Consider the following 16990-nt stretch of genomic DNA (forward strand, 5'->3'; position numbering starts at 1 on the left):
TGTGGACCCATTATCTGCATTTTTTTTAAAGTCCAAATTGCTTCGGAAATCCAAACTGTTAGCAAAACTACACTTTTTAATCACAGTGAAACAAAATTTACCGTATTTTTCCATGAACAAGATGACCCCTCCTTTTTTGAACCTAAAATTAAGAAAATGAAACCCTAGAATAGAAGTGACTGCAAAAAATCACCTCGCACCTTACTTTGCAAGGAGCAAAGAACAATTGCAGACCTGTCCTTGTGATGCGCAAATGGCCAGCTCTGAGTGTAAGACACCAAAAGATTCCTGAAGCATCTGATCTCTGACCATTTGCACATTATAAAATGCATGTCTTCAGGCCGGTTTCTCTTCACACTGAAGTAGAAAGCAACATTTATGCTGCCATTCCTCACCTTCCTGCTTTTCAGTAAATTAGGCTCAAAGATTTCCAGACTGTTAATAGAAGTGATTGTTGCACCCCCTAGTGGCGAATATTTTTAGATGAATTCATTTCTGTTCACCCAGCCAGTTGGTTAAGATGTAAGCCATCAGTTCTACCACATTATCTGGAAATGAGGTTTAAACACATTTGGATACACTTGGAAGAAGGGTACACACTAAAATGTACAGGTTGACTAGCAAACAAAGCATAAGTTTTTTCTTGGTGTGGAAGTCAGCTTTCCTAAGTAAAAAAAGTAGGACACCAAAGCCAGCCAAAAGCGCGCTGCTTCTACAGCAATCTACATTACTCCCCTTCAAGCTATTCTGACAAAGCTATCTAGGCTGACTTGTGTAAGGTCTTAATCAGGCCTGAGGCTGACTTTTTAATTATAAAAATGAAGGATATTTAAATGCAACTATTACACTGGCAAGATGAGATTAAGAATGTAGGACTTCACTTCCCCAGCTGGTTCACGCATGATCTGGGCATGCACATGGAAGGGACAAGGACTGAGTTTCAGGTTGACATCCCTGCATACACAACAGAATACATGTATCAATATGAAGTATCCATGCAATACATTATTACCCAGGCAGCTTGCAAGGGTGGGATGTATCCATGTTGAAATGGTATACACAGACATCTAAGGTTGAGTCCTTCTTCCAATGGGGAAAAACCCATAGTTTATAAACTGGCCTTTAATGGGAAAATTGTGAGCTGACTGATGAAGCCCCCTTCCAAAATGCTCATGCTCAGTATAGAACCTCAGTACAATATATGGAGATACATAGGTAGAAAAAACGTCATCATCTGATGGCTACGACCTTAAAAGGTTATATAGGTCTCAATGAAGTTCACTAAAATTCAAAGATTTTCTTTATTTAAACACAAAAACATTTACAGCATGCAGGTAGTTAAAACTATATGGCATCTTCTCCAAACCAGTTATTCTTAAATGCATTCTCATGCACTGAGAATACATAACTGTTTATTCAGTGGCAGATCCTTGCCACAGGCAGACTCTTGTCATTTCAGGTCTAATTTAAAGTAGTTAATCAGTAATGTTATGCAAATAATTTAGTTTATCTCCATGAATAAATAGTCTTCTTTCATGTGTCATTCAATTCCTGTGCTAAGCCATTTTTAAAAAAATAGCCTAGAGGAATAAAAATTCAAGAACTGTAAATTGGAACAGTAACACATTTAAAATTCTATTGCGGATTGCAGATTCTAAATTTACAAAACCAAAAAATTGTCCTGTCCATGCAACCTACCATAGGAGAGCCAAAGAACATAGGAGTCCTTTTGAAAGTTTAAGTTGCAGTTCTTGGTAAACTTCATAAAAGGTTAAAATAAAAAAGCTTAGGTATAAAAAGGATGTACATGTTGAGCTACATGCTAGTTACAGTTTATTTAACTGTTTAATTACACAGCCATGTCAGCACCAAAACCCGTGATACATTACTTACAGGAATGAAACTAACGTAAACAGCCATGAGAAAATATCCTGCTTCATTTGCGTAACTGCCAGGAAACCAGATTGAACTGTGTAAACCGAATCCAGACTGAAATTGTACGGCTATAGTTGAGAAACTGACATAGGCCAATGCAACTGAAAACACAACTTCAAGCACTTAACAGAGATTCCTTCTCCACCATTTTCCCTTTATACAAGTCCCCTCTTATTTCATCTTTTCAGTTTGGAGTGTTTAATTCAAGCACAAAAGAAAGAGGTTTATCTTATGACAATTCCAAACTAACAAGGGTCTGGCTGATTAAAAAAGAAAAGAAAACCCCCGTCTCTAAAATAAATGCATTAAAAAAGACACTAATCAGAACTTAAGGTATTGGGGGGGGGGTCAGTCAATTTTTCTATTACTAGGCTCCGTCTTAATACAAATATTTCAATTTGTACAAAAGGTAGTCATAAAGTTCTACAGAAAACCTACTCCGCCCCCGGCAAGTGCCTGTGAATGTACTTCAGTATAATATAAAACTGGCATCAACTTACTCTGGAAAAGCAGTTATTCAAAATCTCTCAACTGTTGGAAAGCATTTTCTTTCACTTCCTACCAGTCAAGTGACTGTAATGAGAAAACCTTTCAAAGCCTTTGGACAATATTAAACAGTAACTTCCTTGTCAAAGGTGTTCTTTTGAATTTTGTGGCATGTCGTTTCAAGTGCTTTTTGCGGGACAAAACTTTAAACTTGGTCTCAAAACTTTGCAAAAGTAATGATGATGATAATGATGTCCAACAGGATTGTTAGAGAAAAACACATTTACAGAACTCTAGATTTACAAATAAGTTACAGTACAGTTTCAGTGTAGCACAATTTCCATATCCATCCTACATTTCTGGCCATTTTATGCACTTTCTTTCCCCCCTTTATTCACTTGGTTCCACTTATTCAATCAATTCATTCTCTTAAAGTCAAATTTGTGGTTTGAATGAAATATGATGCACTGATAATACAAGGGGTTCTACAGTGCCCCAATTTCTCACTGGAAAAGTTAACCAAATTTATCCAGTTCTGGTGACCAATTAACAGGCTTATCAAGATGAAGCAGAATGTTTTCACCTCATCACACTATTCTGGGTATAATCAGGAACAGGACAGATGAAAAGTCATTGCCAAAGTCTTTCCATGTAAACTTACATTTACTACTTGTTATACAGTATTAACTCATTAACCTGATAACAGATTTAATCAAACAGTTAAGCAGCCTCGTCAAAAAAGGAAAATTTTCAATCCACGTTTTTTTGAGAGACTTCAGTGCCTAAGGGCAGTCGTCATAAGCACACCTCAGTAATTGCAAACTGTACACATAATTTTAGTCTTATGCTCTATACAGCCATCCAGGCAAACTTAATGTACAGTGCTGCTCTAATTCAAGAGTGGGTCAAGTAGTGTTATTAAAAGTGGTAAAATTAAAACTTTACTTCAACATTGTTCCACAATCCCTAAGACCATTAAATATACATAAATTAAGCTAGGAAATTTTAACTAAGATGTTGCTTAACATACATTCAACTTGGCACAGTGCAGACTAAATTTAAGACGTGAAAGACAGATCAGGTAATGAAAAGAGCTACGTTTTAAGTTACACGTCAATTTCCCAAGAAGAAAGTTTTTCCTAGTTTTGTTTGGAGTCAATTAGCCAAATTTGTAGAATGAGGAGAGCTGTACAGACCAGTATAAGTTTATACAATTTTCAAAAAAATAATCCTACAATCCCCAGGGAGAGACAGATAGACGTCACTGTCACGGAATGACTCTCATTGCGCAATATCCAATCCTCTTCATGCTGTGTAGCTTTCAGCATCTAGAAACAGCCAAAGAAACAAATGTTCATAATTTTATTTTACTCTAAAAATTGTGAGATTTACACAATTGTTTTCATCTACATTTACTCACTGAAAACTAGTCACCATTTAAGTTTGTGCCACAATTTCAGTAGAAGATGCTGTACCAGATCTAATACAGAATTAAGGTATCAATGTTTTTCTAAATGCTACTTGTTTAGCAATCATTTTAAATCAACTCCTTATATTTATCACTACCTTTACGTCTTACTCTTTGCAATTTCTTTTGCAATTAATCTTCCAATCTCAACTCTGTCTTCCTTAAAACCCATGAATTCTGGTCTTTCTTTAGCTTGTTCCTCAGTTTATGTACTTTAATTTGGAGGCAGCTGAACTGGATTTACCCCAGTAATACTGAATTAAAGTATTCCTCTCTTATCATTAACTTTCCTTATAACTTACTGAAAGCCATCCTGGTCAGACAGGCAACTGCAAATGCTGTTTAGTTGTGGTACGGCAAACTGGGGGGGGGGGGCAATGTGTGGAACATGGTAAGCTATTCTGGAACCTATCTGTGTCTGAACTAATTACTGTATTTTACGCTCCATAAGACGCACCACACCTGACCATAAGACACATCTACTTGTTAAGAGGAGGAAAACAAGAAAAAAAATATTCTGAACGAAACAGTGGATGTATGATTTTTGTAGTTCATGCTGTGGCCACATACATGATATGTGATTTGACGGTGAGTCTGGGGTGACCCAATGCAAAAATCCAGAGGATCTATGTGGATCCGTGCTTTGTAACCACATTTTTGCGCCATTGCGGTCCCACAAAACAGTGGATGCGTGATTTTTTGGGTGCAGTCTATAGCCATGGACATGCTATGTGATCTGATGGTGAATTTGGGGTGACCCAATGCAAAAATCCTGAGGATCCATGCGCTTTTACCTCCCCACTCCCAGGCAGCCTCCTTTATAGCTAGCGTCCCTTATCTCCCTCCTGATCGCTTGCCAATCAACTACTCAGCGGCTTCGTTTCAACACCCCCCTTCCCTCTTGTTTGCCTTAGTGTCTTTTCCTTAGCTGGAGCAGTTGTTTGCTCCTCCTTTTCTAATTTCTCTTCTCATTGCTTGTTTTAGTATTCCTGTCTCCTCTCCTTGAAAGTTTGCTGTCTTTACCTCCCCCCCCCCCCGCAGCCTCCTTTACCCACAGCCTTATCTTAATCCCGATCGCTTGCCGATCAGCTGCTCAGTGGCTTCGTTTCAACACCCCATTCCCTCTTTCTAAAAAAAAGAAGAAAAAGCACAACCTGCTTTTCACCCCTGGGCAATTCGGCTCCAGGGACCACGAACTGGCTCCATAAAACACACAGACATTTCCCCTTACTTTTAGGAGGAAAAAAGTGTGTCTTATGGAGTGAAAAATACGGTAGTTTCACACAGCGTACTTGTTCAACTGAAGTTGCCCCTAATCACAAATACTCATATGGACCTGCACTCTTATCCAATACAGTGGTGCCTCGCAAGACGAAATTAATTCGTTCCGCAAGTTTTTTCTTCTTGCGAGTTTTTCGTCTTGCGATGCACGGTTTCCCATAGGAATGCATTGAAAATCAATTAATGCGTTCCTAGGGAAACCGCCTTCAGACCAGGTCCGGGGACAGTCTGTCCCCCGACCTCTTCTGAAGGCTGGGGGGGGGGACAAGGGCTTTTCTTCCCACCGCCAGCCTTCAGAAGGCTGTTCTGAAGGCTGGCGGTGGGAAGAAAAGCCGTTCTCCCCACCTCCCGCCCCGCAAGCTCCGGGGACAGGAGGGCTTTGCTGCCGCCCGCCAGCATTTTAAAAGCCCCCGCTGTCCCGGGGCGATTTTAAAATGCTGGTGGGTGGCAGCGAAAGCTTCGCTGCCGCCCGCCAGCATTTTAAGATCGCCCGGGACAGCAGAGAAGTCTCCGCTGCCCCGGGGGCTTTTAAAATGCTGGGGGTCGGCAGCGAAGGGTTCTGGACCTCTTCTGAAGGCGGGCGGGGGGCGAAAGTCTTCCCCCCCCTGCCTTCAAAAGCCGTCCGGGACAGCGGAGAAAGGCGCTGCCTTTCTCCGCTCTCCCGGGAAGGCAGGCAGGGGGGAGCAAAGACTTTCGCCCCCCGCCCGCCTTCAGAAGAGGTCCAGGACCTCTTCTGAAGGCGGGCGGGGGGCGAAAGTCTTTGCTCCCCCACGCCTGCCTTCAAAAGCCGTCTGCGATAGCGGGAAGCACTTCCCTGCTATCCCGGACTGCTTTTAAAATGCTGGCGGTGGGGAGCAAAGCCTTTCGGCCCCCGCCGGCCTTCCTGGACCTCTTCTGAAGGCCGGAGGGGGGGAAAGGCTTTGCTCCCCACCGCCAGCATTTAAAAGAGGTCCCCGGAGATTTCCCTATGGGCTTTCGTCTTGCGAAGCAAGCCCATAGGGAAATTCGTCTTGGGAAGCGCCTCCAAAACAGAAAACCCTTTCTTCTTGTGGGTTTTCCGTCTTGCGAGGCATTCGTCTTGCGGGGTACCACTGTACAGTGGTGCCCCGCAAGACGAAATTAATTCGTTCCGCAAGTTTTGTCGTCTAACGAATTTTTCATCTTGCGAATCACGAAATCCCATAGGAATGCATTGAAAATCAATTAATGCGTTCCTATGGTCAAAAAAAGTCCAAACAAAGCCAAATTTGGTACAACAACAGTTTATTAACTGCTCTTTAAAGTCACACATACTGTAAAGAGCAGTTCAAAAATTGAAGGGAAAATAAATTAACTTTATAAACAAAACATGTCTTTGTTTTTAGACAAAGGAAACAAAGTCGTGAGACGTTTTCGTCTTGCGAAACAAGCCCATAGGGAAATTCGTCTTGCGAGGCAAATCGAAAACGGAAAAACCTTTCGTCTAGCGAGTTTTTTGTCTTGCGAGGCATTCGTCTTGCGAGGTACCACTGTACTGTATTTAAACAATCATATTCCCTATTTTCCTTGAAACTACCAAACATTTTAAACTGAAGACAGGATATTAAATGGAATAGTTAACTGCCAACCTTGATAATGTAAATTCATGCCTTCTCCTGCCGCGCTCCACCTCCACGTAGGGCCACTGGCTGGCTGTTTTGAGTAAAAGCACCTCCCCCACGAATTGCACTTGGATGAGTTGGAGAAGCTGCTGGATGCTGTCCAGGGCGAATAGGTTTAGCTGCATGAAACAAATGCAAATGTTAAAGGTAAAGCCAAGTCAAGTTTTTAAACAATTCAGCTGTGCTGGTTTATTGATACGTCATTGTTATTTTATTTCCAAAGGAATATGCATGTTTGTTGTTTTTGCTGCAAACTTATCGTCTTGTAGTAACTTAATGACCAAAAAAGTTATTATCGTACAAACATTTGTGCATCATGGTTATTTCATACATCTGACCAAGCAGACTTAAATCAGTGTAAGTTTTTGCCAATGAATTCGTTAACACTTTTAAGGAGCCAAAGATTTTGCAACTCTTTATTGTTACTAATATTTACTATACTGCCTTCTAAGCAAGTTTTCTTAAAAAAATGGGTTCTCTGGGCAGGAATCACCTAACGCGCCCTTTCAGGAGAAGCCCTGTGCAAGGATACCTGCTTGCTCAATGGGACTTTCCCACCCCTCTCCTCCCACTGTGTGCCCCTGCAATTGGCTCAGAGGGGTCAGAAGAACCTTTAAAACAATACACTGGGGAAGGAGTGGCGAATTAACCTGGCTGGCAAGCTGCATGTCTGCATGGATAGAACGCTCATAATAATGCTGAATTCCACCCTAGATCTATAAATATTTCTTGCACCTATAACAAACACCCAACCACGATGAAATTCTGAAACTATCATACCCATTCCATAACTGTGCAAGAATACAAGTTACAAATTTTATGTCCTGTAGTAACCATCCTGATTTGTTTTTTTTATAATGCTCCATAGTGATTTGATTAAAGTATTTTGATTTTACCTGTAGAAATATTTCTATTCTGAAAGGTGGAATATGCATATACATAACTATAACAAAACTTATTATAGTATGCAATACTAACAGGATCAACAACCCTCACATATTAAGCTTGTGAAAGTTTCGTTGTAACATGTACTTGCACTCCAGAAGTATCTAAATCCTAAATTGTACTACTTCAAGCAACTAATGTCCTAATTTCTAGACTATACAAGTAACAACTTCAGATAATCTGGTCAATGGACAAATCAATAGAATTTATGGATATGCAAGTGATCTACCTACATTCTAAGATCCAGGTGTAGCACTAAGTGAACCAAGAACAAGGGATCAATAATTGAATTCAGGACCAAACTAGCACTGTTAATGCTCCCATTTTATCTACTAACCAATCTGCGCAGAATGTGCCTTTCTGATCATGTTCTTTGACCTCACAGCTTCCTTAATACGATCTACTTCCTGTTGGTAACGCTTGCGATCACGAGATGCATTCTCTTTGGCTTCCTTTAGCGCTGACTCCAAAGCTTTAACTCGCTCAGCTGTAGCTCTAAGTCGTTTCTCCAGTTTCGGAAGCTCACAGCGAAGATCTGCATTATCACGTACCAGCTGTGCGTAGAAATATATGTTTCATATAGAGCTATGTTAAATCTGGACTGCGGGAATTAAAGCCTTTGCAAATCCTTTTACTCCATAGTTACTTTGAACAGCACTTTAACTAACAAAGAATTCCAGGTAAAGTTAAAGTATCCAGAATAAAAATAAAATATTTTCTCAGAGCTAACCCCTACCTAAATTTTCCATAGTAATAGCCTCCTTGAGAGGCATGGGTGCAACTAATTGCTGCAATGTTTCCTTGGGATTCTCTAGGGACGCAAGTGGCGCTGTGGTCTAAAACCACTGAGCCTAGGGCTTGCCGATCGGAAGGTTGGCGGTTTGAATCCCCGCGACGGGGTGAACTCCCGTTGCTCAGTCCCAGCTCCTGCCAACCTAGCAGTTCGAAAGCATGTCTAAGTGCAAGTAGATAAATAGGTACTGCTCCGGCGGGAAGGTAAAAGACGTTTCAGTGCGCTGCTCTGGTTTTGCTAGAAGCGGCTAAGTCATGCTGCCCACATGACCCGGAAAAACTGTCTGCGAACAAACGTCGGCTCCCTCGGCCAGTAAAGCAACATGAGCGCCGCAACCCCAGAGTCATTTGCGACTGGACTTAACTGTCAAGGGTCCTTTACCTTTTTTAGCCCTCTTCTCTCTTCTACTGCATGATTAGATGTAGTAGGATGTTGGCAAGTCATATGAAAGAAAGCATGGCAATCAAGGTAGTTAAATTTGGCCAAAGAGTTCTTGATTTTTACTCAGTAGCACGTTTACTTGAATAGGGCAACGTGTGGCAACTTTAAGAGATAAAACTTGTGAGCCAAAGAACTTCAGTATGTACAGCATGGATAAGCTTTTATAAAGCCATGGAAATAGATCAGATATAAGAATATATTTCAGTTTACCTGTTTGTGGACTTTTGTGAGCTGTTCAAGATTATTCTCAAGAAAGGAAATTTTCTGTTTCTGGGCAGCACTGCCCCCTGTGTCATCTGAGTCAATCTCTGCACTCTATGGAGATAAGATAGGCAATCTGAGTTTCGATCCCCAAGGAATTAGCACAAAAAATAGCAATAGTTTCTAAAATGAAGAACTGGGCATTACCTTCTTAACTCTGGTAGCCAAATCTTGAACGAAGAGTTTCCTAAGATTGTGCAAGGTCTGAAGTTCTTTTGCCTAGGAACAGAAAGATGGCAAACTGTAGCATTTTTAGGTGATAAATTCAAGAATCTGAAAGATACTTTCTGAATATTTAGCTTACCACAGTCTCTTCTAAGCCTTTCAAGTCTTGCCTTGCTTGTTCTCGCCTATCTTGCATAACCCTAAAGTGAACAAAAATGTATTACCTACTATTCTTCCCGTATCTAGCCCTAAGTAGAATAGTTCAAAGCATCTAAGAAGGATGAAACATCACACATAGACAGCTGCTTCCACTTTTAAAAACAGAACTATAAAATAAAACTTCAATTGGACAAACAATCTCTGCCCACATTCTGAAGCCCAGAAGTGCTGGGTTGAAGTAAGTCTCAATAATTTGGAGGCCACAATCAAAAGAGGAACAGAGTACAGTGGTGCCTCGCAAGACGAAATTAATTCGTTCTGCAAGTCTCTTCGTCTTGCGAGTTTTTTGTCTTGTGATGCACGGTTTCCCATAGGAATGCATTGAAAATCAATTAATGCGTTCCTAGGGAAACCGCCTTCAGACCAGGTCCGGGGACAGTCTGTCCCCGGACCTCTTCTGAAGGCTGGGGGGGGGGGGACAAGGGCTTTTCTTCCCACCCCCAGCATTTTAAAAAACCCCGGGACAGCGGAGGACTTCTCCCCTGTCCGGGCGATCTTAAAATGCTGGCGGGCGGCATTTTAAAATCGCCCCGGGACAGCGGAGGACTTCTCCGCTGTCCGGGGCGATTTAAAAGCCCCTGGGAAGGCAGGCAGGGGGGACAAAGACTTTCGCCCCCCGCCCGCCTTCAGAAGAGGTCCTGGACCTCTTCTGAAGGCGGGCGGGGGCGAAAGTCTTTGCTCCCCCCGCCTGCCTTCAAAAGCCCTCCGGGACAGGCAGGCAGGGGGGAGCAAAGACTTTCGCCCCCCCGCCCGCCTTCAGAAGGTGTTCCCTCCCCGCCGCCCGGCTTTGGAGCACCGTTCCGAAGCCCGGCGGCGGGGGCGGGTGTTCCCTCCCCGCCGCCCGGCTTTGGAGCATCGTTCCGAAGCCCGGCGGCGGCGGGAGGAGGCGTTCCCGCCCCACCGCCCGGCTTCAGAGGAGGTCCGAGGACAGTGGGGAAGACGCGCTGCGCTTCCCCGCTGTCCCGGATATTTCCCTATGGGCTGTCGTCTTGCGAAGCAAGCCCATAGGGAAATTCGTCTTGCGAAGCGCCTCCAAAACAGAAAACCCTTTCGTCTAGCGGGTTTTCCGTCTTGCGAGGCGTTCGTCTTGCGAGGTACCACTGTATACCCACTGTATTTTAACATGTGGTGTTGATAATGCACAATGTAACAGGCAGGCAACTTGCATCTTATGTGAGGGTTCAGTTCTGGGGGTCCACGAATATATGCAAAACCATGTAAAACCCAGAACCCCTGAATCACACACACACACACACACACACACACACACGATGGAGGGCTGCTTGATTGGCTTCAGGAAAGAGGCATGAGGGCCTTGCCAGAGAAATCACCTCCTTCTCAAAGCCTAGGAAGTGCTTGCCCATCTTTGCAAAGAGGTAGGAGGGATCTAGGATGCTGCCAAAGCCCTTGTGCCACTTTCCAAGAGCCAGATAAACCCACAATCACAGCTTTGCACAAGTGTGTGTAAATAAATAAATAAATAAATGGAGAGTGCGTTTCCTCAGCTCCCCATTTATTTATTTCTCCCCCAAACTGTGCAAAGTTGTGATTGTGTAAGTAAGATATACGTGTAAGATGAAAAATATTTGTAATGTGATTAAAAACTGTCTGACCAATTATCCTTCAAACAAAGAGTACATTTGTAAAAGCCAACTAACCTGTTGGCTCAGGAGGAAGAAGGCTTATTGGGGAAATGAACTTTTATTTTAGTTTTGGGAATGCTTCAAATGCTGAGCAAAGCATGTGAAAGTGGCTGAAATGGAATTAACCTTCTTGGTCACTTTATAAACATGGAAGTGGAGAGTAAATATTAGATGTGCCTCTTTCACTTCCTTCCTCTAACTCTTTATATATAATTTATTAATATGCTGAGCTCATCAAACACAATATTACATCTATCTTTACACAGGACAGGGGAAAACTATGAAAAGAAACTTCTAAATACAGAATGTTGCAAATGCATACTATAAACTGTCTATATACTAAGATTAATGGGATTTTGAAAGACAGATATTGCATTATACAACTTATATAGCCTCTATGCTTCAAGCATGTCCGTATTTAAAACTTTAGACCATCCTATCCTTCCAATTTCATTTCAGTAAATATTGATCTAAGATCCAAATCTGCATCTAACAGCTCTTGATTTTTGAGAACAGATGCTATTACAGTCGTTGGGAACTCCTATACAGGGTCGCATCAGACTTCCTAATTAGCTTTTATTTTTTTAAAATACCTTTCTAAAAGTTGCTAATGTTCATTCATAGGTAAATTACATAGGCAAAAATTATGGAACCTTTCTGCTCAAAACAGTATGCCAGAATGAATACACTGTGTCCACACATCAACGTTTGATTTGACCAACCAGATTGTCCACATTATTGTTCTTACTTACGTTAGTTCATGCAGTTTCCTGCTTTTATCTTGATCGGTAGCTTTCAGTTTATCATGTTCAATTCTGAGCCGTTCCTGCTCAAGCATCATCTTCTGATTTTGACTAACACAGAATAAAAAACATGTAATTATGATGTGAGAGATTTCCACAAAACCAGCACTTCAATCTTGTGACATATTATTAGTTGCCAAAACATGCACATTAGACTGGGATGGGATCAGATTAAAAATTCTGTTGGAACCCACAGTGTACCATTAGAATTGACAAACAATTCTATAACTGATAGCCAAATTTAGAAACCCTAAAAATAAAGCCTTTCTAAAAACACTATGTCAATACTGGAATGAATTTTACATTTTTGGCACTAACATTAAGCTCCTATCTCATTAGGAAAGAAAGGTGCAAAATGAGCCATGAACCAAGGCTTACAGTTACATAAAATAAGGATATTTCTATTCTTGCTGAGGTACACTGCATGCCTGAACACAAGCTGGATTTTTATGTAAATAAATGAAAGTGAATAACACATTTATAAGACTTAGGTTGCAATCCTAAACCCATTTATCTGAGAGAAAGTCAATCTGAATTCAATTTACTTCTGAATACACATAGTAAGGACTGCACCTTTAGAAGTTTATTTTTGAAAAAGCTGTTCTCTGCCCTCCCACAAAGACACATGCAGTAGTTGCAAAACTTACTCTTGCAGTTCAGTAATTAGTTTCTCCTTCGCCTCAACCTCATCTCTGAGGCTGCTAATCTGCTTCTGATGAGTCTCACGGTGACTTTGAATCTGCTGCTCAACAGCTTGCTAAAGAACCAAATATTTTGATGTTACATCATCATAAGTGACTGCATTTTTGAAGAAACTACTTTTGAATTATTGATTAAAACATATCCGAAGTTTACTTGCCTTGACTTCATTTGCTGTTTGAACCTTGTTTAGATGTTCCTTCTCCATTTCATGAACTTTTTCTAGTGAAGAAAAGAGCATTTAGTTAGAGGACACAGACAAATTTACTGGATTCACAACCTCAGACTGTTGCAAGACCATAGCATGCCACACCTAAAATATTATGCACCTTACAGAAGAACATAACAACTGTACAGGATCAGACCAGTGACCTATCTTGTCAGGTATCCCAATTCCAATTATGGCCAAGTTGATGCCTCTAGGGAGCTCTCAAGTATAACTTAGCAATGTAACGTTTTTACAGAACCCTTTTCATAAGTGATCAAAACATTTCACAGGTACATTTAATCCTTACATACACAGCATATTTCTTAGTATCTTCCCCATATTACAGAAGTGTGAGACAAACAGCTTGCTGAAGACCAGTTCACAGTTCATGCTCCTTAAACATTAAGCATATAGTAAAGCAATTAATACCTTGTGCTCGAAGTTCGACTAGCTCATCATTAAGCGAATCCACAGACTCTTCAAGCTGTCTTTTCTTCTGTTCCACATTCTGAAGGTACTCTGTAAGTGACTTGATCTTGGCTTCATGCTTTCAGGGTGAAAACAAGAATTGAAATTATAGAAGCTACATGTGAAAATAAACTTAATCAGCTTGTAAACTTCACAGTTACATGGCAAGACTAGGATATATATCTGTAGAAGCATATACTGAAGTACTATATATGGAACTGCATATCACAAGCTGCAGTCATTTAATTCTCCAAAATAATAAAGTTTGATCAATTTCTCTATCTCAACTAACATTTAAGGTACAACTAGCTTGCTTCAATATTAAAAGCTTCAAGAGTAAATGTTCTTTACATGATGTGGGCTGACATGGTGGCAAAATCCTATACATTGCCCAAAATATGAAAGCCAGTTCCTGACACAGTTGACTTCTAGCTGCCTTTTGAAGTTGACCAGTGGTTTTGATGTTGACTGCATGTGTTGTAAGTAGTTTGCATCTGATATAGCTCTTGCCTTTGTATACGAAGCATGAGACCCACTATATCAGCAAACCTTTGCATCCAAGATGGAAAACTAGTACCTATAAGCATCCGGTCACTAGATATAAATTTCAAAATTCATCCTGAAAAGCTGTTGAAATGTTGTAGCCCAAATTAGTCATGCATATTGTAGAAAATATATGAAAGCAAAGTGAACTGCTTATATTAATCAGTTCACTCTAATGCTTATTGGTCAAGCAAAAAACAATTCCTATTATTTCCAGTGTTGAGGCTGTGACAGTCATTGTTTCGGCAACTAAAGTGGGATAACTCACACACAAGAGGGAGGTATCAGGAGATTTGGGGCTTGCAGAAGTACAAAAAAATGTTTAGGAAAACCTCAAAAATAGCTCCATGAGGACTGACTGCTGAAGGGGAAAAGGGAAGGGGGAATGGAACGGAGCAGCTGAACTTCTGAACAACAACACTTCACAACAGTACATTTTGTTATAGGTTCCACTTGTGATGATTATAATTTAAGAAGTGCACTTTTACTTACTTATAAAACACATAGCTAAGATTGGAATAAAGAAGCAAAAATGACATTAACTGTCAGAGCCAAACCATTTCATTTACCTGTGAGATACGGAGCTGACAGGCCGCTAGTTCTTTTTCATTTTCTTCCATTTTCTTATTGCTCTCCGTCTGTGTACTTTCTAACTGCTTACACCGTTTTACCATAGTTTTCACTTCAGATTTCATTTTACTGATGTAGAGCCTTGCAACTGTGAATTCCTCATCTATCATGCCAGTTCCTTCTGGTTGCTGAGAAGGAACAAGTTTTTAGTTCAAAACATTTTTAATATTAGAAAATCATGTGACACATTCACAGTTCAATATATTATTTAGCAACTAGATCTATGTGCATGCCAGATGACTTATTTGTAGAAAGATCTGCTTTAAACTAGGATTGTGACAAAATGACACCCCTCATCACAACAAATGTGCACTATTTTTGCGTATCGTGAAGGTCTGTATAAACAGAAAAGGCAGGAGCAGTTCTTGCCAAACTTCTATAGGCAGTGAGCTCCACAGGGCACGGCCTGCCACACACTAAATGCTTAGTCTCTATGGGGTGTGGAGAACCACCAGAAGTGCCCAATCAGGTTTTTAATGACCCTCAATGTACTTTGGGCCAAATTATTTAAGGGTTCATGAACCCTGAAGCAGACCAAGTAGCAAGTCAGCAACCAGTGCAGCTCCCTCAGCAGTTGAGTTATATGCTTCCAGGAATCTGTTCCTGTGAGGAGTCTGGTTCAAAGAAACTGCTGCTGCCACAACTAAGCAAGCAAGCAAATCTCCCACCCACCCACCCACCCACCCAATCTTTCCCAAATACCCTGCTTCAAATATTTGCTTGCAAATTAATCAAAGTCAGTACAATTTTACAGAAGAGGAGCCCAAGACAGCCATTCTTTATTAATTGTAAGCACCAGCTACACAACAAACACTCACGGACACTGTCACGGTTGTTTTAAATGCTTGAATGGTACAGAAGGGACAAGGAAGCACATGCTTAATTTACCTATATAACATTTTTTTAAAAAAATAATCTCAGGAGAATATAATATAGCTCATCTTACCTTCACATCATTATTTCCCACAGCAATTCCTATTTCTGCAAGATCTTTTAGAAGAGATGCCATCATTTCTGTTGCTCGTTTTTTCTGGTGATTGGTCATTTCTTTAAGTTTCTGAAGTTCTGTATCTATACTAGCTAAAGTTACCTGGAGTGAGAGAAGTGTGGATCAAATAAATAACATATGCCAGTAATAATAAGAATATGTGTATGCTTAACCAGAAAACAATTTAAATAACCAGAGTCAACCAAGATATCTGTCAATCTCAAGAACATCAGTAGAAGTTGAAGAATGCATATCCTTAACCAAAAGGAGTGACCTTTTCTACAAATACATGCTTTCCAAATTGTAGTGTTATAAGTAGTAGTGTCAATAACCTTCTAGGACAGAAATGGGAATCTGTGGTCATCTAAATGTTGCTGAACTACAACTTCCAACATCCCTGACCACTGGCCATGCTGGCTGGGGCTGATAGAAGTTGGAGTCTAACTTACTCCTGATGCTGCCCTAGGTAGATGCAGATACTATGGTGTGTTTCACAGCTAGGGAATGGAAATCAGACAAGACAGAGCAAGTCCACTGTGTTATACACGTTTACATTGAGCCAACCACATGGGGATCTCAAGATAGGATGACAAACCTTGAAATGTACATGTTTGTTTACAGTTGTTAACCTTCAATTTTTTAATCAAATTGTGTTAAAATCATGTCAGAATATAATGGCGTATGAATATAGAATCATACAATTGTACAGTTGGAAGGAATCCAAAAGGTCATATAGTCCAACCCCCTGTAATGCAGGAACCTCAACTAGATCATCCATGGCAGATGGGCATCCAAACCTTTGTTTAAAAAGGCAGGAGAGTCCACTACCTGTCATGGGAGCCATTGTGTAGCAGCTTTTACTGTCAGAAAGTTCTTCCTGATATTTAGTCAGGATATCCTTTATTGTAACTTGAACATTGAGAATATGGCATGTAATTATCTTTTTAAAAGCCCAATGAGAAAAGAGTTTCAGTTCATTAATAGCTGTAAAACCATTTGGACCGGCAACAAAAAAAGGTGGTTTCTTACCGATTTCTGATTCAGCTCCTCACTAAGCATCTCATATTCTTTTGCCTTGTCTTCCACTTCCTGAGACTTTTGATCATAGTTGACAGCCAGCTCCTCAAGGGCTTGGAGAACTTCTTTTACCTCCTCCTTAGAGGCATCGTTTTCAGCTTGAAGCCGATTTAGTTCAGCTTGCATATTGTCTTGGTCCCGCCTGGTAGATGCTAGAAGCTACACACAAAAGGTTATGTTACTTGTGTTTTTTTAAGCAGTTGTTTCCTAGACTGTAAAAATCATCACAATTTGCTCATTTAGAAATCTTTATGTAATTAGCTGCTTCTGATATTTATAATTTTGTTGTTGTTGAGC

At 40.7% G+C, this 16990-nt stretch overlaps 1 protein-coding gene across 1 annotated transcript in view; it reads right to left on the reverse strand.

Moving 5' to 3' along the window:
• Positions 1–1287: 1287 nt before the first annotated feature.
• The window catches only part of KIF5B (kinesin family member 5B), a 37814-nt gene continuing 22111 nt past the window's right edge, over positions 1288–16990 (reverse strand). The window contains exons 14-26 of the mRNA XM_081164101.1: positions 16646–16852; positions 15575–15718; positions 14568–14756; positions 13417–13534; positions 12940–13001; positions 12728–12837; positions 12030–12131; positions 9555–9615; positions 9398–9469; positions 9200–9304; positions 8093–8309; positions 6778–6929; positions 1288–3749 (exon numbers count right to left, since the gene is read on the reverse strand). Of these exons, the coding sequence (XP_081020227.1) occupies positions 6793–6929; positions 8093–8309; positions 9200–9304; positions 9398–9469; positions 9555–9615; positions 12030–12131; positions 12728–12837; positions 12940–13001; positions 13417–13534; positions 14568–14756; positions 15575–15718; positions 16646–16852 (1524 nt within the window). The 3' untranslated portion in view covers positions 1288–3749; positions 6778–6792. The remainder of the gene's footprint in view (positions 3750–6777; positions 6930–8092; positions 8310–9199; positions 9305–9397; positions 9470–9554; positions 9616–12029; positions 12132–12727; positions 12838–12939; positions 13002–13416; positions 13535–14567; positions 14757–15574; positions 15719–16645; positions 16853–16990) is intronic.

This window comes from Podarcis bocagei (genome assembly GCF_964188305.1).
Source record: "Podarcis bocagei genome assembly, chromosome: 12".
In the NCBI taxonomy this organism is placed as follows: domain Eukaryota; kingdom Metazoa; phylum Chordata; class Lepidosauria; order Squamata; family Lacertidae; genus Podarcis; species Podarcis bocagei.